The 23,267-nt window shown below is 49.5% G+C and overlaps 1 protein-coding gene across 6 annotated transcripts in view; it reads left to right on the top strand.

The window, feature by feature from the left end:
* The first annotated feature begins 621 nt into the window (after positions 1-621).
* The window catches only part of Fam118a (family with sequence similarity 118 member A), a 32,190-nt gene continuing 9,544 nt past the window's right edge, over positions 622-23,267 (top strand). The window contains exons 1-6 of one of the 6 annotated variants that reach the window (XM_013111381.3): positions 4,967-5,064; positions 7,625-7,749; positions 16,309-16,364; positions 16,859-17,111; positions 19,355-19,576; positions 21,607-21,735. In XM_013111381.3, the coding sequence (XP_012966835.1) occupies positions 7,738-7,749; positions 16,309-16,364; positions 16,859-17,111; positions 19,355-19,576; positions 21,607-21,735 (672 nt within the window). In that variant the 5' untranslated portion in view covers positions 4,967-5,064; positions 7,625-7,737. Of the gene's footprint in view, positions 644-4,935; positions 5,065-7,624; positions 7,750-12,989; positions 13,980-14,053; positions 14,289-16,308; positions 16,365-16,858; positions 17,112-19,354; positions 19,577-21,606; positions 21,736-23,267 lie in introns of those variants that run through there. The other 5 variants (XM_040754037.1, XM_005067056.4, XM_013111382.3 and 2 more) reach the window with 5 other exon arrangements.

Here is a 23,267-nt window from a genome sequence, read left to right as displayed (position 1 = left end):
CACTTCTCTGGGATAAATATATCCATGAGCACAACTGCTGGTTTGCAGGGTGATGCATGGTTGTTTAATTTTTTTAGCCTTTATTTTTTTTATGAGTGTGGGTGCTTTGCCTGCATGTATGTGTGCAGTGTGTGTGCTTAGAGAAAAGGGTGATGGGTCCCCTGGAAATGAACGATTGTGAGTGCTGGGAATGCAACCCAGGGTCTCTGGAAGAGCAGTCAGTTCTCTTAAGCACAGAGCCATTTTCCCAGCACACACACCCTGTGATGATATGGTCTAACAAATAAAGCTTGCTTGAAGATCAGAGTGCAAAGCTAGCTACACTAGTTAGCCATAGAGGCCAGGCAGTGGTGGTACACCCCTTTAGTCCCAGCACTCTGGAGAGAGGCAGACAGATCTCAGTTAATTCAAGGCCACCCTGAGCTGCACGAAACTGATACAGTTTAAAAGAGAAACAGAACTCACACAAAGGTGACCTCAGCACTTGAGATGACACACCCTTAATCCCAGCACTAAATCGGGAGGAGACAGGAGCTCAGTGCAGTCTGATGTTTGGTGGAGAGCAGTGTAGTCTGAGGAACTGTGCAGTCTCAGGATGCTGTCTGAGGACAGGATCGCCCCTTCGGTCTGAGCATTGGTAGAGGTGAGAACTCTCCAGTGGTTGGCCACTTTTTGTTTTTCTGATCTTCAGCTTTAACCCCAACATCTGTCTCTGGGTTTTTATTAATACCAACTAGAGAATTGTGCTACAACATCCCCCAAATCCCACCCCCTCCTCTCTCTCTCTCTCTCTCTCTCTCTCTCTCTCTCTCTCTCTCTCTCTCTCTCTCTCTCTCTCTCTCTCTCTCTCTCTCCCTTTGAGGTAAGGTCTCACTGTGTTGCCCTGGAATTCTCTTTGCTGACTCACAGAAACACACCTGCCTCTGCCTCCGGGGTGCTGGAGTTAAAAGAGTGTGTCATCATGACCAGTCAAACACCTTCTCTTCCCAAGAAACCGGTTCCTGGCACTCCTTATGCTGATGACAAGCAAAGGAAGCTAACCTACTGAGCCGCCCCATTTCCCTGAATCCTCACCAGCACTTGCTGTGGTGGCTGTTTTCCCCGTAGCTTTGTGATGGGCATGCAGTGGCTGAGGCTCTGCCCATTTCCCAGAAGTGGGAGCAGATTCCATTTCCTCCAAGCCCTTCAGTACTGCCTCCGTCAGTCTTTTTAATTTTGAGCATTCTAGTGTGTAGCTAGCTGCACCTCTGAATGGTCTTGATGTGCATTTCCCTCATGAATAATAATGCTGAGCACTTTTCCAGGTGCTCACTGCCATCCACCTATCTTTTTGGAGAAGAATGTGTTCAAATATTTGCCCAATTAAGTTTTTAAAAATCTTTCATTGCTGGGTTTGCTCTTGGGCTTTGCATGTGCTAAGTGAGCTTCAGCTTTCTCTTTTTGCTTCAATTTCCTTTTACACATGTACTCTGCCAGATTTTTACAATTTGGACTGTTTACCTCCTTGTTATTGAACTGTGAGCTCTTTATATATGTTAGATCAGGTCCTTGGTCAGACGTATATTTTCCAAGTTTTTTTTTTTTTGTAGTCTAAGCCTTTTCCTTTCATCTTCAGGGCCTCATTGGCCCTGCTACCCATGTTGGCAGTTATTTTCCCTGGCTAAACAGGTTTTCCTGTTGTGTCCTAGAACAGTGGGCACGTGGGTACTTATTCAGTGCCCAGCTGTCCCCAGCTATTTCATAGCTGTTGGAGGTGCAGGGGACCTGGAAGAGGAGGACCTCAGAGAAGCCTGTTGCAAACTTTCAGGCCACTGTAATCAGGCCAGCAGTAGGGAGACCCTAGAATCTAGGGCCTGGATGGAGCACAGGTGAGACATGAGGCGAGGCAGGCACAGCCAGTGGGCCAGAGAGGCACCATCAGGATGCTAGGCTCCCTTCTACCAGCAAAGACATTTTACAGTGGCTACACAATCCTTCCTGCCCAGAGTCAGGGAACCTGGATGACTTGGGTAAGAAACTGACTCGGGTGGAATAGAAGGGAGGGTCCAAAGCACTTTGTTGGTTCCTTTGCCTTTAGTGTTTATAGCTTGCATGTATGATGACACATACTGGTGCATTGCTATAGTGCTTGATTCTATATAGAAGGTGGTACTAGGGCCCAGGATCTGTGTCTTCCTGGCCTGTACACTGACGCAGGGCCTAAGTGATGGAGACCTTCCAATGCTATAACAATAAAGCAACAGCTTGGTCTCCTGGGGTGGGGAAGCACTGTCATGTGTGGCATCTTGTGTCCTTCCTGTTCACCCTGTCAGGTCTCACTGAATCCAACAGTCCTCTCCTTTCCAGCTGTGCAAAGCTCTCTCTGCAGCAATCCAGAGAGCAGCAAACCCAAGCAGTCGGACTAGTTACTTTAAGTCCTCACGTGCGTGCATGTGTGTGAGTGTATGCATTCATATGTATGGGCATGGACACGCGTATGTTCATGGCGTGAGTGCGGAGACCAGAAGACATACTTCTGTGTGGGTGGTGGCCTTCAGTCTTGTTTGTGACAGTTTCCTGTGCCAGGCTAACTGGCCTTTGAGTTTCTGAAAGTCCTCATGTCTTTGCCTGTCATCTCACTGTAGGGTGTGCAATCATGCCTGACTTTTACATGGGTTCTGGGACCTCAGGCTCAGGTCCTCGTGCTTGCATGGAAAGTGATTTACCCACTTGGAGCCTTCTACCCAGTCCTGACTCTGTTTTTTGAATCTGTAAAAACAGAATACCAGTCCTTACTGCAGAAAGTTGTGGTGAGAGTGAAGCTGTACCTTGGGGGAGTTTAGCACATATAATGTGCTTAGAAACCATATCTGTCCTCACAGACTTGCACATGCACGAGCACTCTGACATCTCCCGGGTGGTCCCTGCTGTATGCCCCAAGGGCCACCTTGGTTTAACAAAGAAATGGGCCTGGTCTGTTGAACCCAGGCCGGGAGACTCATTTTTTTGCACACACCTATTCATATATTTGTTCAACACACCTGAATGACGCATACCAGCAACACGTGATACACGCAAGCACCACACTGGCCCTTGGCAAGAGCCACATTATCTTTTCACAATGAGCACATTGGCCAGGGAGGGGTCAAAGCAGCTTTCTGGTGTTTCTCCCTGTAAATCATGGTGATCCTAGAACTGGCTGGCTGGGGAGTAGGTGCTCAGCTGTCTCTCTTGGACAGGGGAAAGAAGGAAGCTATGGCTCCTAAGGTGTCCCTTCTGTGGGTCTTGTCCTTGTAAAGCCTCTTGGCTGGATGGGCTGAGACTTTCAGCCCATCCAAGGGGTTGTCTTTGGATGGAGAGTTGAGATTTCCTGGGCTCTACCACACTGGACCTTGGAGGACATTCAGTCTCTGCGTATGTGTGTACTGTGGGTCCAAAATCTACACCTTCTACCTGACAGTCTCCTTGAACAAGTTCCACCCTGGGACCTAGAAACTCCCTCAGTGTTACAAGTCTAGGTCTTGGGCCCTGGCATAGACAGGGGCAGGAGCTTGTGAACTAAAAATGCATCACACACCTTTAATCCCAGCACTCGGGAGGCAGAGGCAGGCAGATCTCTGTAAGTTCGAGTCCAGCCTGGACTACCAAGGGAGTTCTAGGACAGCCTCCAAAGCCACAGAGAAACCCTGTCTCGAAAAAAACCAAAAAAAAAAAAAAAAAAAAAAAGCATCACACTTAAATTGCCCAGTCCAGGGGTGGGAAGCCTGGACTATGGGAGTCAATGCATGGATAATATTGCCAATGCAATGTTCCTGGGTCTCTGCCTCTTCTGCTGTTAATTTTAGTAAATATGGTGCCATTCGTGGGGTTGTTCTGAGGACTAAAGGAATATTCAAAGACTCATGTAGGTGTCTAATACTGCATGGGAAACCACTGGCTCCACAAATTTCATGCTGAAAGTCATTTAAGACCAGCGTCTGGCCGGGCGGTGGTGGCACATTCCTTTAATCCCAGCACTCGGGAGGCAGAGGCAGGCGGATCTCTGTGAGTTCGAGACCAGCCTGGTCTACAAGCGCTAGTTCCAGGACAGCCTCTAAACCCACAGAGAAATCCTGCCTCGAAAAACCAAAAAAAAAAAAAAAAAAAAAAAAAAAAAGACCAGCGTCTGTCGCAAATGCCGGAGAGATGCCAACAGAAAATCCAGGTAGAAAAATGGAGGCAGAGAGAAAGTCCTAAAAACTTGCCTGGGTAGGGTGGACCCAGGAAGGCGGGGAGGAGGAGGAAGTGGGTTTTGATCCGACCCAGCCTTATTTAGAGAAAGGGAAGGTGTAACCGCGTCTTAAGGTCCTTAGACTGAGTGCTCCGGCGAAGTGCCCATCCACGTGTGCCCTCGGCGGTCCAGGTACAGGGCTGGTACTGAGTTCACCCTGATTGACAGGCGCGGAACCTGGGCACAGGTGCTCAGAAGTTTCTGGAACCGAGTCCAAGCTGGCACACTGGGAGGGCCAGGTGCCAGCTCTGGCACGGGGTGGGGGAGACGGTGACTGCGGGAAAGCAAGCCTGGGCCGGGTGGCACAGGCGGCGCAGCCTACGGCTTGAGGTGGAAGGAGCACGCCCGAGGGCCGGGCTGGATGCGGTTGTCGAGAGATGGTTCCGACCAAGCTTGACGACCTTCACGTCTTTGTAGGGCCGACAAGGGGCGCAGATAGGGAAACTGTGAAAGCAAAGCATTGTATGGGCATTCCTCCACCGCGAGCTGTCAGTCTCTAAAGACATGCCCAATACTGCGTAATCCGCCCGTTCGTAGCCTCGGAGGCGGGGCGCGACACGGCCCCGCCCACTGCAGGCGGGGCTTCCCGTTGCCGCGGGGCCGTTGACTTCAGGGCGGAACGTTCGCACGCGGAGTGCGCGCGAGCAGGGGAAGGCATTGTGGGGGCGCTGCGGGCTCGGCTCGGCAGGCTTCGCGTGGTGCGCGCGCAGCGCCATCCGGCGCACCGCCCGGCGGCTCCACCCAGCCCGAGGGGCGCGGCCCGGGTAGGAGGCGGCAAGAGCGCGAGCGACACTGGTGACTCCGCTGCGCGGCAGGTGAGGCGGCTGGTCGGAGCCGAGTGCCGGCACCCCTTATCTCCCCAGCCCTCAGGACCCGCCCTGAGTGCCCGGGACCCCAGTTCCCTCTGATGTCCTGGTGACCCCTGCCTCCGGCATCCCCTGGGACTGCCTGGGTCCACGGCCACCTGTAGACTGGACCACCTTTCAGTCCCGGGAACCCCTAGACCCTCCGGTTTTTTCCCTTATACTCAGCACACAGAGGACCTCGGCGTCTTCAAGGCCTGAGACCCTGCCACCTTCTGCTCCAGAAGTCCAACAGAACCCCCTCTGGTTCCGCTCCAAAACCTCGAGTCTCCCCGACCGGTGAACTCCCAACCTTTCTGGGGTGGAGGCTTTCAGAGCCATCTCTCCTCAACGTCCTTCCTTCTTGGCACCTCCTGCCTCCTGCTTTCTAATTTGAGGTTCACAGAGCCTTGCGGCGTCTACTAGAGTGTTCTTGAGATTTGTGATTTGTTAGCAGGAATAAAAGTACAAACATTGGACAGGTCAGGAGGGCCGCGGATAATAACCAAAGAGGAGGCGGGATGTGGGGCTCCGCATGTGCCTTTTGCTCACTGAGGAACCGCGCTGCCCGTATGGTAGAGAGGCATCGCTGGCAGTGAAGGGGTTGAGCAGACAAGCCTTTTAGGTTGTGTTCTCAGTGAGTGGTAGTTTTTGTTACCACACACAGCCCGCCAGAACCAGCCCGAGAGAGCAAGGCTTGATTACAGTGGCCTAGTTGCTGGGAAGATGACAGTCTGAAGGACCATCCTTCTGAGGTCTTGATTTAGGGGTGGCTTCCATAGGAAATGGAAGTCTGTGACTGTCTTTCCCGAGGTGAAAGTTTGGGACTGAATGGTACACGTTATCCTTTTCAGTCCTGGAAATCTCTAGAACAAAGATTATTATTTCCTCAGGCTATTGTCATTGATCAACAGTTCTGGATTTACTACTACACGGTCTGGTGCCCTAAAGCACTGCTACAAAAATGCAACACACTTGATGTGATGATTGTGAAAGACAAGGGTCAGACATTGTTAAAGAGGGAGGGGTGCCCTGTGTGATCCAGTGTGCTTGGTGCTGGAGGCAGACGGCACAGCCCCAGCTGCTGAGATTGGGAGGTGGGGGAGATCAGCCAAGTAGTGTGCAATGATCTTTAAGGCAGTTGGGGTGGGGGATTCATGACAGTAGGTTATGGTGAAGGGAAGGGATGTGAGAAGTTAAAGGGAAGCAGACTCTCAAAGGCTGAGAAGTTGTTTAGGGTCATTTTGGGCAAAGTGACAGAAGAATGAAAAGTCAGAGAGGTAGGCCCAGCATACTAGGTTTTAGAGCCTTGGGTGTGGGTGGCAGAGCTTTGTCCTGGGGGCTGTCCTTATACTGATGATAAAGATAAAAGGCGGTGTTGGCACAAGCTTTTAATCCCAGTACTTGGGAGGCAGAGGCAGGAGGATCTCTGTGAGTTTGAGACCAGCCTGGTCTACAAGAGCTAGTTCCAGGACAGCCTCCAAAGCCACAGAGAAACCCTGTCTCGAAAATCAAAAACAACAACAACAACAACAACAACAAAAAAAAAACCAAACAGATAAAAGGGGAAGCTACAGCTCTTATTCCTTGGGCTTTTTTCAGTGACTGCTTCTGCCATTACTTAGACAGGGGTCCAGCTCTAGAAGGAATGTAGGATGACAAGAGGGCCTGACCAAGAACCTGACATTGAGCTTCCTGTGCCCAGCAGAGGCCCGGATGGTTTAGGGGAGCAGGAGACTATTGAAAGGCTTATGGAGGAGTAAAGTATCTTGTATGTTTTTGTTTTGTGTGTGTGTGTAGCACATCTATGTACATGTGGAGGCCAAATGACAATCTTCCTCAAGTATTGACTGCCTCCTGTGTGTGTGTGTGTGTGTGTGTGTGTTTTGAGGCAGGGTCTCTCACTGGCCTAGAATTTATCAATTAGGCTAGGCTGGCTGGCCAAGGAGCTCCAAGGACCTACCTGTCTTCACCATCTCAACAGTGGGATCACTAATACCAACACACGAGACACTAAAAAAAAAAGTTGTCGTGAGGATCAAACTCAGGCCTTATGTTTTGCTGATGGAGACCTCTCTCTAGTCCTGGCTTACATATTTTACCAATGGCCACTTTAGCTGTGGTGGAGAGACTTGCTTGTAGGAAGCAAGGCAGACCCAGGTGGTATGGTTCAAAAACCCTCTAGGGTGTGACTGAACTTCTGAAAGCTAGGGCTCAGGGCCTGGGGCACTGACATGGGAATTTCTTAGGTGACATTTTATCTGTTTGCTCAAAGGTCATAGTCACCTTAGTGCCTCTCACCAGGGTGACTGTATCTGCTATCAGAATAGGAGACTTGCTTCCAACAGGAGGATGAGAGCCTGATTTTTTTTTTTTTTGGTTTTTTTGTGAGACAGGGTTTCTCTGTATTGTTTTGGAGGCTGTCGGTCCAGCCTGGCCTCGAACTCACAGAGATCCACCTGCCTCTGCCTCCCGAGTGCTGGGATTAAAGGCGTGCGCCACCACCGCCCGGCTGAGAGCCTGATTTTTGTAGGTCAGCTGGGGAGTCTTGAAGGCACTGGAAAGGTGCTGAAGGAGACACATTGGGATGTATCAGCACCGTCCTCTGTGCGACTGGAGGGGCTGAAGCTGCAAGCCAGAGTGTCAATGTCCATACAGGTGAGTGCTTTAAGGCCTGGCACACAGTGTGGAAAGAGTGGATTAGAATGGATGAAGCCTAGACTTGGGAGATGCAGAGGGAACCGGAGATAGCCTGGTGCAGGAGGGTTTTCTGTAGCCACCATAGCACTCTGTGGTAGAGTATTCAGACACCAGCCACACATGGCTGACAGTCACTTAGGGTACAGTGACAGGACTGGATTTTAATGGACTAAATCTAGGGGTCATGTGAAGCATGGTCTGTAAGTTACTCTAGTGTTATCCCGTGGAAGGCTCCGGTTACCTGGGAGGTGCACACTCTTCCTTTCTCGTGTGTCTGGGAACAGACTCAGAGAGAGCTATGTAGGTTGTAGGCAGCACAGCACACCTGCCTTAGGTCGGAGCTTTGGGTGGACCTCTCCTTTCCCCCACAGCCTTCTGCCTGGAGCCTTCCGCCTGGAAAAGTGGCCACACCTCTTCTCCTTTGGCCCTCCTTATCGGTTCTGCTAAGGTTACTTCAGGCTGCTGTGTGACAACACTGTGTATGCTGGCTGTGTGTTTCTGTCTGTCTGATGCCATGTTTCTGGAGAATGACAGAGGGCCAGCAGGCTAAACAGAGCAGTCAACTTGGGGGCCCAGGTGTGGAAATGAACATGACAGGGAGACTTGGGGCTGGATGCAAACCAGGAGTGAGTTATTGCTCACCCCAATGCTTGGGGAGATGTTGACCAAATTACTAGAGGCTTAGCTTTCACCTCAGAAAAATGAGGGCATTTGGCATTATGTAAACCTTAAGATCCTTCCAGCTCTGAAATATGGTGATTTTAAGTTGCCCTACAGAATATCTTGTCTGCATCTTCTGGAGTTGAGGGGGTCATTTGGGCCCAGTTGGGGTGTTTTGCCGTTACTGACTTATTAAATGAACGTAAACACCTGTGTTATGGTGTCGCCCCTGGTGGGCAGACTCCAACAGTGCACGGCAGGTCCCTGGGAAGACATCCTTGCATTGTTTGCCATCCCAGCCATTGGTGTAGAATGGGGGCAAGACTGCGCAGCGTGATGGCTGCCTCTGGAGTGGACGCAGGGTGAGTCTGCAGGTGAGAGTTGCTGCTCTTCACTGAGTTGATGGGATGAGACCATGGACAAAGTGCCTCGTGTTTTTCCCTAAAAGCAGCAATAATTAATTTTTTTTTTGGACAAGCTTTCATGCCCAGGCTGGCCTTAAACTTAATATGTAGCTAAGAATCACTTCGAACTTCTTTTTTTTTTTTTTTTTTTTGGTTTTTCGAGACAGGGTTTCTCTATTGTTTTGGAGGCTGTCCTGGAACTCACTCGGTAGATCAGGCCGGTCTCAAACTCACAGTGATCCGCCTGTCTCTGCCTCCCGAGTGCTGGGATTAAAGGCGTGCGCCACCAACGCCAGGCTCACTTTGAACTTCTAATCCTTCTGCCTCTATCTCTAAAATTCTGGGGCAGCAAGTGTGTACCATTATGTGTGGATAATGCCATCTATAGAAGGGACTGTGATATTAAGTGTTTTGGTTTTGGTGCTGGTGGGGTCTGCTTTTGCTTTTTTAGATTTTTTTTATTGTGTGTGTGGTGTGTGTGTGAGTACATGTGACATGGCTTGTGTGGAGGTCAGTGGACAACTCTGTGGCATCATTTCTCTCCACCTTTTTGGGGGATGGGTTGAGACAGGGCTACTCTGTTATATAGATAATTCTTTTTTTTTTCCCTTTGGTATTTACGAGACAGGGTTTCTCTGTATTGTTTTGGAGGCTGTCGGTCCAGCCTGTCCTCGAACTCACAGAGATCCGCCTGCCTCTGCCTCCCGAGTGCTGGGATTAAAGGTGTGCGCCACCACCGCCCGGCTTATATATTTGGGCTCAAATATGTAAGCATTTTGGGAACACTGCTTTCAAGATACCAGTTAGCACTTGCTTTATTTTGAGACAGTCTGTCTACATAGCCCTGACAGTTTTGGAACTATGTAGATCACCAGGCTGGCTTTGAACTCACAGAGATCTCTTGCCTTTCTGCCCCTGAGTGCTGGGAATAAAGGAGTGTGCCACCACTAGCTATAGGTGGTTTTTTTTTTTAAAGATTTATTTATTATGTCTATAGTATTCTGTCTGCATGTATGCCTGCAGGCCAGAAGAGGGCACCAGATCTCATTATAGATGGTTGTGAGCCACCATGTGGTTGCTGGGAATTGAACTCAGGACATCTGGAAGAGCAGTCAGTGCTCTTAACCTCTGAGCCATCTCTCCAGCCCCTATAGGTGGGTTTTTTGTTGTTCCTTATGTTAGTGATTGGTCTAGTGGCACGTGCTTAAGGTCAGGGTTTGTGTCTCCTGTAATTGTTCTGAAGTGTGTTTGCAGGTCAGGGGAGGCTGTCCGGTGTCACTCTCTACCTTATTCCTTATATCAAGTTCAGTTCCAGGGATCTTTCAGGCTCTGCCTCCTACAAAGGTGTAGTGCCCATATAGCCACACACATAGTTTTTAAGTGGATACTGGGGATTCAAACATAGGTCCTAGTTCTTGGGCAGCAAGTAATTTTATCCATTAAGTCATTCCCCCCAGCCCCGTTGTTTCTGTTTTAGGGTCTCACTTTGTAGCCCAGGCTGACCTGGAATTCACTTTGTGGACTAGGGTGGCCTTAAAACTTTTGGTATCTTTGTTCTGCTTAAGCCTTCTGGTTGCTGGAATTGCAGGCATGAGCAATCATGCTTGGCTGTCTTGGGGGTGGGGTGGGGAGTGGAGGGCTGTTGAGGTAGTCTCATGCTGTGTGCCCGTCAGGCTCAGTCTCCTGAATGCTCTGATCACAGGTGTGAGTCACCATGCCTAGCTTTGTTCTCTTAGTTGGAGAAAACAGTTCATCCTCAAGCTCCCTGATTAGTGGCTGAAGAAGTGGTTTTGTTGTGACAGTTGTAGAATGGCCCCTGAGAGAGTGGTGTAGAGTTGGAAGCTTGATGGTGTGCTCAGGTAGCTTCTGGTAGCCGCAGGCATCTTGACAAGTGCCTTTCAGATTCTGTGCTCCTGAAGTCTTTGCAGTGATCTAGCCAGAGACATGGGTGGCGGAACCCCACAGACAGGTGGGAACTGAGTGTTGGGTTTTTCTGCCATGTCTTGGTGCTGGTCTGGGTGGTTTCAGTTCTGAGTATAAGTCTGTTCCTTATGGTTCTGCACACTTCATCTTTTTAAAGCAGGTAGATGGAGTCCTGCTGATCATCTCACCTGATCTGTCACCCAGACACCAGCTGGTTCATTTGGACACTTACTATTGTCACCAGTGATTTCTGCCACAGCACCAGGTTCCTCCCTGTCTACTCAGGTCCACATGGGAGCCATGTGGTGTGAGAAGATGACTAACTGGAAGTCAGGGAATAGAAACCAGGTGGGGGTAACAGGCCAGCATCCTCTGTAGTGTGTGAGGCTTGGCAGATGGCCGCAAGTGCCTGCTGTGCAGATGCTCAGTCTTGGTGTAGTGGGACTATGATTGTATGACTGGCAGAGTCCAACTTCCTGTTCTCTTTCTCTCTCTCTCTCTCTCTCTCTCTCTCTCTCTCTCTCTCTCTCTCTCTCTCTCTCTCTCTCTCTCTCTCTCTCTCTTTTTGGTTTTTCGAGACAGGGTTTCTCTGTATTGCTTTGGAAGCTGTCTTGGAACTTGCTCGGGAGACCAGGATGCCCTTGAACTCACAGAGAGCTGCCTGCCTTTGCCTCCCCAGTGCTGGGATTAAAGGCGTGTGCCACCAATGCCAGGCTCCTATTCTCTATAAGATCTTGTTGTGTAGCCCAGGCTGCCCTGGAACTCATTATGTAGAGAAGGCTAGCCTTAAACTTGAAGTGATCCTCTTACCTCTGCCTCCCCAGAACTAGGATTAAAGGAATAGCCACCATGCTTCATGCTAGCCTTCTTTGAGGACCTTCGGGCCGTTGGGTCTGTGGTGGTTTGAGTAAGAATGGCCCCCATAGGCTCATGTTTAATGGTTAGACACCAGGGAGCAGTACTGTTTGAAAAAGATTGGGAGGTATGGCCTTGTTCCCAGGGCCTTCAGAAGACAGCTCATTGCTGGCCACACTAATCGTGTCTGAATACAAGGTATCCTTTTCTTCTGTCACACTTTGAACTGACTTCAGGTGAGTTAAAGGTCTGCTCTTGGTTCTCATGGTGCTGGGGATGGAATGTAGGGCATCATGGATGCTAGGCAAACTCTAGCACTGAGCTGTCATCCTTACCATGTGAAGGTCTGTCCTCGAATGTGATGCCTGCCCCTCCTGCTGGGAGAGGGAGTGGGTTTTGAATGTCTGTTCACCTCTCCTTCAGTGTGATAGAACTGTGCAGCCTGCGGCTACACGTCTTCCTGCAGGGCTTTGTGTGTGAGGTGCTGGGACCCAGGACTTTGAGCCTGCTGGGCAAGCCTTGGCTACTGAGCTGTAGCTTCACCTCTTCTGCATCTTTGCACTTAAAGCCTGTAGAATTTTTGTTTGGTGTAGCACTAGCTGGCTTTGAGCTCAAAGAGATCTGTCTTCCTCTGTCTCTCAAGTGCTGGGATTGAAAGCGTGTGCTCAGGCAGAAGTCAAATTTTTCTTTTCTTTTGTTTTTTTTTTTTGTTTTTTTGTTTTTGTTTTTGTTTTTACGAGACAGGGTTTCTCTGTATTGTTTTGGAGGCTGTCGGTCCAGCCTGTCCTCGAACTCACAGAGATCCGCCTGCCTCTGCCTCCCGAGTGCTGGGATTAAAGGCGTGCGCCACCACTGCCTGGCGAGGTCAGGGTTTTAGTAGCATAATTTCTGGCCAGGCGGTGGTGGCACATGCCTTTAATCCCAGCACTCAGGAGGCAGAGGCAGGCGGATCTCTGTGAGTTCCAGGCCAGCCTGGTCTACAGAGTGAGTTCTAGGTCAGGCTCCAAAGCTCCTCAGAGAAAACGTGTATGGAAAACAAAACAAAACAAAGCGTAGTTTATGAGGCTCCCACAGACTTGGACTTAATTTAGTTACTGTTACAGCACTTGTGATGATCAGGGCCCCTGCACCCCCCTCCCCCTTATAACCACTCTTATGATGACCCCAACTTGTTCTTTCTCCTTTCTGATCTTTGTGGCAGTGTAGAACCCTGGCTGTAGCCAGCCTTTCAGACAAGGGCCACTTATATAGCTTGGGCTGGGCCTGGCTCAGCAAAGCTCCACTGGGTGGCTCACACAGTGCTCTTGGACTGAGTGGCTTAGGGTAGGCGCACTCCTCAACCGGGTGACACTTATTCTCCCAGGAGGCTGGACTGACTTCACAGGGCTGAGTTGCAGAGGACAGGCTGCACTGCCTAGTGCTTGTCAAACTTTCACTTTTATCCTGTTTGTTGGTGTGGCAGTGACTAAAGAAATCACGTGACTAAGACCAGAGTCGCTGTGTGGGGTGTGGATATCTGGGGGCTTGATGGGAATTGTCAGTGATCCACCAGGGTGGGTTACAAGTGCTTAGAAGTGCGAGTTCCTCCTCACAGCTATATGGGGATGTGTGTCAGTGTGGGAGTACATGCATATGAGCAGGTGCCCGGGGTGGTCAGAGGCGTTAGGTTGGCTGGAGCTGGAGATCCCTGTGAACCACCTGGAGTAGGTGCTGGGACCAAAATCAGGACCTCTGTAAGAGCAGTGTCTGCTCATAACCACTGAGCCATGTCTCCAGCCCTTCTGATGAACATATACAGTTAGTGCTGTTTATGCCAAGGGTTAAAAAAAAATCAAGGCAGTCTATCTACTACAGAGCTCTTTTGTGTAAAATGGCTGTGATTTCTTATTCTAGGCACAAAACATTATGCTGTGACTTTGCTGGGCGTTTTAGATAAAAAGGACAGTAACTGCTTTTAAGAGTCTGCTTTGGGCATGCTTTTTTTACATTTAGAAAACACTGGTAGATTTTTATGAAAAAAAATCAGTTGCTATGATGACTTGGCTTTGAGACTGCAAACTGGTGACGACATGGTCACCTAGGAAACAGAAAGCTGCAGCATCTAAGAGGCCTCCAAAGGGTTTTGTTACTGTTGTCTAGAATGTGATTGGCTTAAAGGAGTGGCCATTGAGAAGGGAAAGGAACATCAGAGGTAGAATGACCTCCAGAAACTTCTTGGCACAGATCAAGCTGGGCAAATCTCCTACTTGGGCCTTGGTTTAAAAACAAAGGGGAGATTTTGAGCACTCTCTGGATTATTATGAGGCTTGGCTCTGATCTTTTGGCTGCTGAAAAACAGGAAATGAGGTAATGTCTTTAAGCATGTAGTGTTTATAAAGAACTGTAAATGTCTAAATATGGGCAGCTATGCAGTTATCACCGCATGGTTCCTGTGCTGAGTCTAAGTGTCTTGTGCGTCCCCTGCTGGTTGCTTCTATCCCTAGAGGTTCAAGCAGTCTAAAAGCCCAGAGGCCCCTCTCCCACTCCAGTGGGAATCCTTATGATACTGGGAGTGCCGGCTGCAGAGACCTCTCCAGACACCCAGCTCAAGCTCAGACAGAGCCGAGCAAGCAGGAACCAGCCACAGCGTGCCTGCCCAGAGCAGGGTTCTCTCCTGTGAGTGTCTCCTGTTCTCTTGGGGAACTGAAATCACTTGTTTTTTGTGTTACTTCGCCGAGGTCTAAATGCATGGTTTTGGATGTATGGAGAACAAAAGCAGTTGGACAGTAGGAAAGAGCTAGAGAGTTTTCAAGTTCTTTATGTGGTAACAGTTGGGGCTGTGTCATTTCTAAGGCATGTTGGCTGCCTGTGTCTGTTTGAAGTCAGCTGTAAAGTGCTGGGTAGAGCTGGCCAAGATGAAGGGCTTTCTCCTAGGCAGGAAGGATAACCACTCTGAAGACGCAGTTAATTTGATGGCCTTGAGTTAGTCTGATCATGGTAACTTCAAACAGGAAGTGCATCTCTCAGTACTCTGTCCTTCGGGGACCCCCACCCCCTTTCTCAGCTGTGGGGCCCAGCAGTTTGGTTTGTAGAGCACTTTCCTTCCGGAGAGGACTGAGCTTGGAAGTTTGGCCGGTTCCAGGAATCTGTGCTTTACGGTTGGAGACAGACCCAATAAATATGTATCGGCTCATTGGATTCCTGGGGTGGGATCCACAGGGCTCTGTGTGCAGGGACAGGTTATGTGAAGTAGAATACTTGTAACTTGCCTTAGAAGATGACTTGGCCTTGGATGGTGCCTGCAGTGAGGTGGGCACCTGCACTCTGCTGGCCCCTTCTTCCCTCGGGTAGGTGGCATCCTCCGACACCTTCACTTTTGTTGGCCCATGGACTAGTTTCTTAGCACTGAAGAAAGGTCTGAGACCCTTGGGGATTTTGGAAGCTGTGAGTGCTCTCCTCCAAGGTAGGAGGATGGCTGCATCACATGTTTTGCAACCTCCAGCCTGAGGTTGCAACTTACAGACCCATTGAGCTTTGTGGCTTCTCTGGAAAATTATTTTTGGTGACCTAATTTTAGTTGAAGAAGAAAAAGATTAGAACGTGGACAACAGTTTTCAGTCTGTGGTGAGGGTTGGCAGGGCCGGCATTCCTCCCACTGCTGACCCCTGGGAAGTGCTGCTGCAAGGTGTGCTGATGAGGGAGAGGCAGGGCTGCTGCTTCTCACCTGTCTCTACATAGCCTAGGTGGGCCTTTAACTCTGCATCTGCCCTTCTAGCTGATGGGATTGTAGGTGTGCTCTGCCCATACCTGTAACTCAGCAGTTCTGCTTCTCAGAGGGCTGCCCTCCATAGACAGGGTCAAAGTGATTACAAGTTCTGCACACAAGTTGCTCACCACGCTGCTAGTATCTTGCATTAGTGAAGGGCTATTCAAGATGGTTTATCAGTCAGTATACTGTAACCCCACATGTGTGGCTCACTTTTAGTTTTGAATAATTTCTAAGAACACAGGGAACTAAAATTAGGTCAGGTACTAGACTCTCAAATAACATGAAAAAACATCAGTTAAAAGCCTGGTGGTAGATGGGGCAAATGGTATCATAATTCTCCGTGATAGTAGGATGTTGGCCTTCATACCAAGTCCTCTGCATATTTCCTTGTTTACAGTAAACAGTAGTTCAAGACTCAAAGCAGTTGGGTGATGGGGAATGGGAAAATTGTAGATGGTTTTGTCTTCAAGAGACATTTCCAAGGTGAAAACACGCAGTGTGGATCTAGCTCATGAGAGCTGCTCATTCTACCTGATGTCTGGCACTAGATGCTGGAACACTTGACCAGTGGAAGCCAGGTGAGGTTAGCAGTGGCAGCAGAGGAACTGTTTGCACTCCCCTTCCCCCTCTCTCCCGAGACAGGGTTTCTCTGTATTGCTTTGGAGCCTGTCCTGAAACTCACTCAGTAGATCAGGCTGGCCTCGAACTCATAGAGATCCGCCTGCCTCTGCCTCCCGAGTGCTGGGATTAAAGGTGTACGCCACCAACGCCCAACACACTTATCTTTTCATAGTATTTTTCAGGTAGTCTGATTTCATGGAGAGTCAGGACCTTTGATTTCAACCTCATTCTTTACTATCTTCCAGGGTACTTGTAAAAAGTCTTTCATCTGGGGATAGGATCTGTTCCTAATGCATTTCTCTTTAGGATTCACAGATGGAGTCAGTGGAAAAGACAACGAACAGAAGTGAACAGAAATCAAGGTAAATAAAATCAGTTAGGAAACACAGGAACTGGAGGGAACCCAGAGCAGCTCACCGCAGAAAGTGGCTTTCCAAGTCCCATCTCGAAAGCAAGCAGCATGGAGCTGGAGGGAGGGACGTGAGTGGCTGGCCCCAGGTTCCACTTACTGGAAAGTGATGCGGAGTGAACTGCTCCCTGGAGAACGCAGTGGGTTTTAGGTGGCAGAAAACCTGCGTTTTGTTAGAAATTCTCTTGCTGTCACCACAGCAAGATCATTTTGTCCTTACAGTGTTTACAAGTTACTTGCAACTTCAAAGGATGAGAGGGTAGGAACTTTTTGTTCACAGGTACTGTCATGTAAATGTGCCTATCATTGTGGGCAATATGGGCTTTGTCTTCTGGTAGTGAATGGAAGGGCCAATTTTTTACCTGAACATTCTAGATGTTTCTAGACTGGAAGCTTGCAGTACTTCCAAACTGACTGTTGGCTTCTTATTCCCTTGTTTTTAAATAGAAAGTTTTTAAAGAGTCTCATTAGGAAGCAACCGCAGGACCTGCTCCTGGTCATTGGGACTGGCGTGAGTGCCGCAGTGGCCCCAGGGATCCGTGCCCTCTGCTCTTGGAGGAGCTGCATTGAGGCTGTCATCGAGGCTGCAGAGCAGCTGGAGGTTCTGCACCCTGGGGACGTCGCCGAGTTCCGGAGGAAGGTGATGAAGGACCGGGACCTGCTGGTTGTGGCCCATGATCTGATCCGGAAAATGTCACCTGTGAGTCTCAAACACTTGAGGTTTCATGGGGCCGACTTTGGGTTCTAGACCAGGTTGAGGGAGTGAATAGGATGAACACTGTCTCCATGAGCAGAGGTACTCATGTTTTAGTGCTCAGCCTGGCAGGTCCTTTTGTCTTTTTATTTTTGAGATAGGGTTTTTCTTTTTCTTTTCTTTGGTTTTTTGAGACAGGGTTTCTCTGTATTATTTTGGAGGCTGTCCTGGAACTCACTCTGTAGACCAGGCTGGTCTCGAACTCACAGAGATCCACCTGCCTCTGCCTCCCGAGTGCTGGGATTAAAGGCGTGCACCACCAACGCCCGGCCTCAGAAGACATTTTAAGGTGGGAAATCAGTGTCTGTCTGCCAATAGAAGTGACACAGCAGAGGGGTAATAAACATAGCTGGTGATGCAGGGGGCAGTTACTGAGAGGCACGGCCAGCTCGTGGGTGTCTGTCTGGTACAGGTGCTGAGTACAGTGTGTGAAGCTGGAGTAGGCTGCTTCTCACTGGTCTGGGTTGGTGGGAGATGTGCAGTCGGCATTTAGAGGAGGCGGGAGGAATGAGATGTGAGCCTAAGGGAAGGGTAGGAGAGGTTTTGGGCCAGAAAGAGAGCCCAAATGGTATGGTTTTATTGTGACAGTAACTCTGACTCCTGCACTGAACCCTGGGGAGGCAGCCCAGGAGAGTGCAAGAGCTTTATGGCATTGGGGACCTGGGCCCTGCCACCCTCAGCATGAAGCTCCCTGTCTTTGTATAGCTGTCTGCCTCACTTCCCCCTGTCCCTTCAGGGGCAGTGGAGACTGTCAAACTTCACCCTTCCATGGCTTCCCATGGAGTCTAGAGCAGGGTTTTCACCCTACTGCTGCACCTCACCTTCCCATGCTGGGGACATTTTCAGTTAGGTGGCGGCTGTGCCAAGTTGTGGGTGTTCTGTTAATCAGGGACAGCCGACATTGTAGGCAGGGGCCGGGCCAAACCTGATCTGCTAGCCATTTTTATAAAGTTGTGTTGGCATGTGGCCATACCCTCCTGCTGGCACATTGTCTATGGCTGCTTTCATGCCCAGAGGCCAGCTTGAGTAGTTGCAGTAGAAGCTGTGGCCACAGGCCTAACAGATTTACTCTCTGGCCTTTGCAAAGGATGCTGACCCTTTCCTTACACAGGAAGATGAAGGCCAAGTCTGTGGATAGCTGGGCAGCACTGCAGGGAGAGGCTGTCATGGTGATCATTGTTGGTCAGGAGATGCGTCTGAAGTGCCATCTGTCGCTACTTACCCTTGTGCACTGTCCTAAACCTCCCAAGGAGTCAGGTGAGGAGGTCAGCAGGCCTCTCCTGCTGTGCTGGCAGGTTTGCAAGGAGTGTTCCGGTGCCGTGACTAAAGATGAGGGCTAGCAGGCACTGCAGGGGAGTGGCTGCAGTAATGTCATCCCCATAGCCTTCCAGGAGGGGCCTAAGGGAAGCTCGCCTGGTGGCTCTGACCTGTGGGCCCTTGAGGTGGTGCTGACTGGAAACTCAGTGCTGTGTAGGAAGCCGAGGTTAGGTAGGGCTGCTCTTCAGGGGAATGTGTGGCCTCTTGACCCCTGTGTTTGTCCAGCTCAGCCCCATCCTCTGGTTCCTTCTCTCTGCTGTTACAACTTCTCCCCCTCATCCCTGCCCCACTTGGGGAAAGCAGGGACTTTATGTACTTATAACCTGGTTCTGGGTCACTTCTCTGACCTCCCTGCTAATCTTCCCCTCCCTCTCCTAGCCACACACGAGCGAGCTCGTCCTGACCTTGGACCCATTTTTACTAATACCTCAGTGTCTTTGTACTCGCCCCTGTGTGCTTGCAACAGTCCTGAGACAGGTCTCTGCCTGGACTTCCATTTGCAGGGAAACCTGTATGGACCCTTGACTGCCCACATCACCCCAGTGGTGCCTACACCCCCTGCCCTGCCTTGCTTTCCCGGAGTGTTTATGGCTGCAGTGGTACATCCTTGCACTCGACTGTCCTCCCCCTTGAAGACTGACTCCTACTCACATGCCACGTCATTGTCATAGTCGAGCTCTGGTGTTCCTAGCCTGTTGTTGTTGTTTAGAGACAGGGTCTCTATGTAGACCCAGCTGGCCTGTAATTCACTATGAAGACCAGGCTGGTCTCAAACTCCGCCTGTCTGTCTCTGAGTGCCTGAGTGCTGGGATTAAAGGTGAGTGCCGTCACTCCCAGCTTGTGTTCCTAATTCTTGATCTCCCTTTCCTTAGCGTACAGGCGACACCAAGCCCAACTTCTTCCAGGATTGTCTTATGGAGGTCTTTGACAGCTTGGAACAGCACATCCAGAACCCTGTGGTACTGCAGTCCATCCTCAGCCTGATGGACAGAGGCACCATGGTGCTGACTACCAACTATGACAACCTGCTGGAGATCTTTGGGCAGCAGCAGAGCAAGCCCATGGAGTCCCTGGACTTGAAGGACAAGACGAAGGTACAGCCACACAGCAATTTCTTCAAGTAGCCTGGGAGTCATGCCCCTCCCCTCTCGTGATGCTTGCTGTTGTCCACCCCTTCTTCCTTTTCATGCTGTCCTCTGCCCTGCAAGCATTGCTCATCTACATTTATTCATTAGCAGTCACCATGGGAATATGGACGATAAAGTAGATACAAAGGAAACAACTATAATCCTCCCACTGTGGATTCTTACTCACACAATTGGGATTGCAACATATACAAACATTTCAATCTTGTTTTTAATTTTTTTCTCTTCATATTTACTCTGGAGACAGGGTGTTACTGAATAGTTCAGGCAGATTTCATATGTGGGATCTACGTGCCTCTGCTTTCAAGTACTGGGCTTATAGATGCACAGCAATGTTCCTTGCTTCCATTAGCTGTTTTTGTTTGTTTTTTGAGACAGGCTCATACTATATAGTTGTAGGTGGGCTGCAGCTCACTATATAGACCATGCTGGCTTTGAAGTCATAGCAATCCTCCTGTCTTTGTCTCCCAAGTGCTAGGACTACCGGCATAGTCCATGATGCCCAACTTCATTAAGTTATTTGTTTTACTTACTGTTCTATTGCTGAGACACCATGACCAAAGCACCTTGTAGAGGAAAGCATTTATTTAAGGCTTGCTTATAGTCTCAGAGGGTGTCTGTGACCATCATGGCAGGGAGCATGGCAGCAGGTACTCAGGTGTGTTGCTGGGGTAGTAGCTGAGCGCTCACATACCTTGGAGGCAGAGAGAGAGAGAGAGAGAGAGAGAGAGAGAGAGAGAGAGAGAGACAGACAGACAGACAGACAGACAGACAGACAGTCAGTCAGTCAGTCAGTCAGTCAGTGTCAGTCTGGTGTGGGCCTTTGAAACCTAGCTCACCCCTCAAGGCACACTTCCTCTAACAAGGCCACACCTCCTGATCCTTCCCAGACAGTTCTAACTGGGCAACAAGCATTCAAATAGATGAGTCTATGAAGGCCATTCTCATTCAAACTATATTATTATTACTATTATTTTAAAGAGCAAATGTAGATTTACTAAGGAAAAGTGAGGGCGGGTTCTCAGGGAGAAGTGCCAGGAAGTTGTTGGCAGTGACTCTGGCCTGGTGTGGTGGTGCCTGTAGTCCCAGTGCTAGAGGCCATCGTACCGCTCCACCCGTGTGGCAGCCGTTCCCTATCCCTTGCCCGCAGTGGAGTTATTAAGAACAAAGCAAACAGCCATGGTGGTGCTCGCCTGGAACCTTAGCACTATGGAGGCTGAGGCAGAAAGAGCACTGTGAATTTGAGCTGTGCTGTCGGCCACTGAGTTGTGGTACACATGCTCTCTCTGTGGTAGCCTGTCTTGAGTTGGCTGTGAACACAGGCTGGCTGCTGGGGTAGCCTATACTGTGACATGGTCCTGGGAGGGGGTGAGACTAGGCTGTGGCTGAGCATGACAGCACCTTAGGAAACGAACAGTCAGCTATGGGTAAGAATTGTCGGCCTGGAGATTCAGGGGTCTCACACCAAGGGATGAGCCACATAGGCATGGAGTGTGTCCTGAAACCTGCTTAGCTCTGTAATTAGAGCTGAAACAAATGCAGAGGCTATTTGATAATGGCCGTTTTCTCTATATATTTGCTGGTGTAAAAGTAACATAGAACTGGTTTTAGAGCCCAGAGGTAGAATACTTCATCTGGCATATGTGAAGGAGGAGCTGGGCTTTACCTGCAGCGCCGCAAAACCGAGAAATGGAAACAAACCCAACGACAACTGCGCAACACCACAGAATGATTAACTGCATATAACTAAGGAAGGCCCTTCCCCTGCAGTCACTGCCATAGCAGCAGCAGCAGAGTTCTGCCCCACACACGTCTTTAGAGATCTGGCTGAGTTCTGGGGCAGGAGTAACTGCCAACAGCAGTTTGTTTTCAAGGCATAATTTTGAGTGGAAACATTCACCTTTCCAGATAGTTTTCTTTTTGTACCTTGTCTGAAATAACACCAGGCTGTTTCTTTGTCTTGGTTTGGTTTTTGATAGGTCCTTCAGTGGGCAAGAGGCCACATCAAGTACGGAGTTCTTCATATTCATGGCTTGTACACAGACCCTTGTGGGATGGTACTGGATCCATCGGGCTATAAAGATGTCACTCAAGATCCAGAAGTAATGGTATGCCTGCTTTCACTAAGCCTTGGGTACCTGTCCTGCGGAATTTATGATGGCGAGCAGCCATCTGGCTGTAGTCTGAGTGTTTTGTAGGCATTCCGATCCTCCACACGGCTGCTGGGAATAGGACCATGTTTTCCTGTTCTTAGCTTTGTCTATGTGCTCTGGTGTGGTGTATGCATTTTGAGTAGATGCTCAGGGCACACTTGCTGGAGGCAGAAATGTGTGCTTCCTTAGAAAGTACAAACCTCTCTAGGTGCCAGCACTAGCTTGCAGTAGTTTCCTTGCCAGAAACTTGGCAGGAGTCTAGTGTGATGTTGGTAGTCTGTGTCTTCCTCTATGTTTTTCCCTGTTCATCAGTTCTCTGTGTTTGCTCAGGTGTCTCCTGTCCTACAGTTCTCATGTTCCTTACATAGTGGTCTGTTCAACTTTCCAAACCTAGTTTTAAAATCAGGGCTAAGAATGGAGCTCTGGCTGAGCTCTTGATAAGCATGTGCATGCCCTTAGTTCCTTGCCAGCACACATGGCAGACATAGCCAGTTAAAACCTCATTTTCTGACAGCCCTTCTTCACTTTTTAAAATTTTAGGGTTTTTAAATACAGGGTCTCTCTTCAGAGCCCTATCTGACTTGGAACTCACTATATAGGCCAGCTGGCCTTCAACTCACAGAGATCTGCCTGCCTCTGACTCCTGAGTACTAGGATTAAATGTATTTGCTACCACACCCAACTTTCTTAATTTTTTAAACAAAGATGTGTGTGTGTGTGTGTGTGTGTGTGTGTGTGTGTGTGTGTGTGTGTGTACATACATACATAGTGAGTGCAGGTGCCCACAGAGACCAGAGACATTGGGTCCCTTAGAGCTGGAGTTGCAGGTGGTTGAGCTACCCTGCCTTTAGTGCTGGGAACTGAACGGGGTCCTCTGGAAGAGCTTCCATGCTCCTCCTTAGCCACAGAACATCTTTCAGCCCCTGCAAGCCTTTGTTGATGTCCTTAGATGTCCACATGGAGTGTGTGGAAAAGCCCTGTCCTGGCAAAATGCTGCCTGCTCTTCTGTCCTAGCCACCACCTTCCCCATTTCTGAGATGGGGTCTCATGTAGTCTGTCTGGCTGCAAACTTGCTAAGTATCTTTGAACTCCAGGTCTTCCTGTCTCTATCTCTCAAGCGTTAGTGTTACAGGCGCGTGCCACCCTAGCAGGCTATCTAGAACTCTGACTTGAACCTGTGTGTTCATTTTTTCTTTAGTTTTTTTTCAAGACAGGGTTTCTATGTATTGTTTTGGAGATTGTCCTAGAACTAGCTCTGTAGACCAGGCTGGCCTCGAACTCACAGAGATCTGCCTGCCTCTGCCTCCCAAGTGCTGGGATTAAAGGCATGCGCCACCAACGCCTGGTGTGTGTTCACTTTTAGTATGCCTAGGATCAGGTCCATCTTCCCCAGAGCTCTTCTCTGGTCTCTGTCACCAGGGATGGTGTCAGCAGGTGTGTGTTGGGCCAGTAAGAGCTGATGCTGCTGAGACCCTCAGCATGAGAAA

Source organism: Mesocricetus auratus, unplaced genomic scaffold (genome assembly GCF_017639785.1).
Source record: "Mesocricetus auratus isolate SY011 unplaced genomic scaffold, BCM_Maur_2.0 Super-Scaffold_100010, whole genome shotgun sequence".
Classification (NCBI taxonomy): Eukaryota; Metazoa; Chordata; class Mammalia; order Rodentia; family Cricetidae; genus Mesocricetus; species Mesocricetus auratus.
The sequence above is the reverse complement of the archived record's forward strand: the minus strand, read 5'-3'. Positions and strand labels throughout refer to the sequence as shown.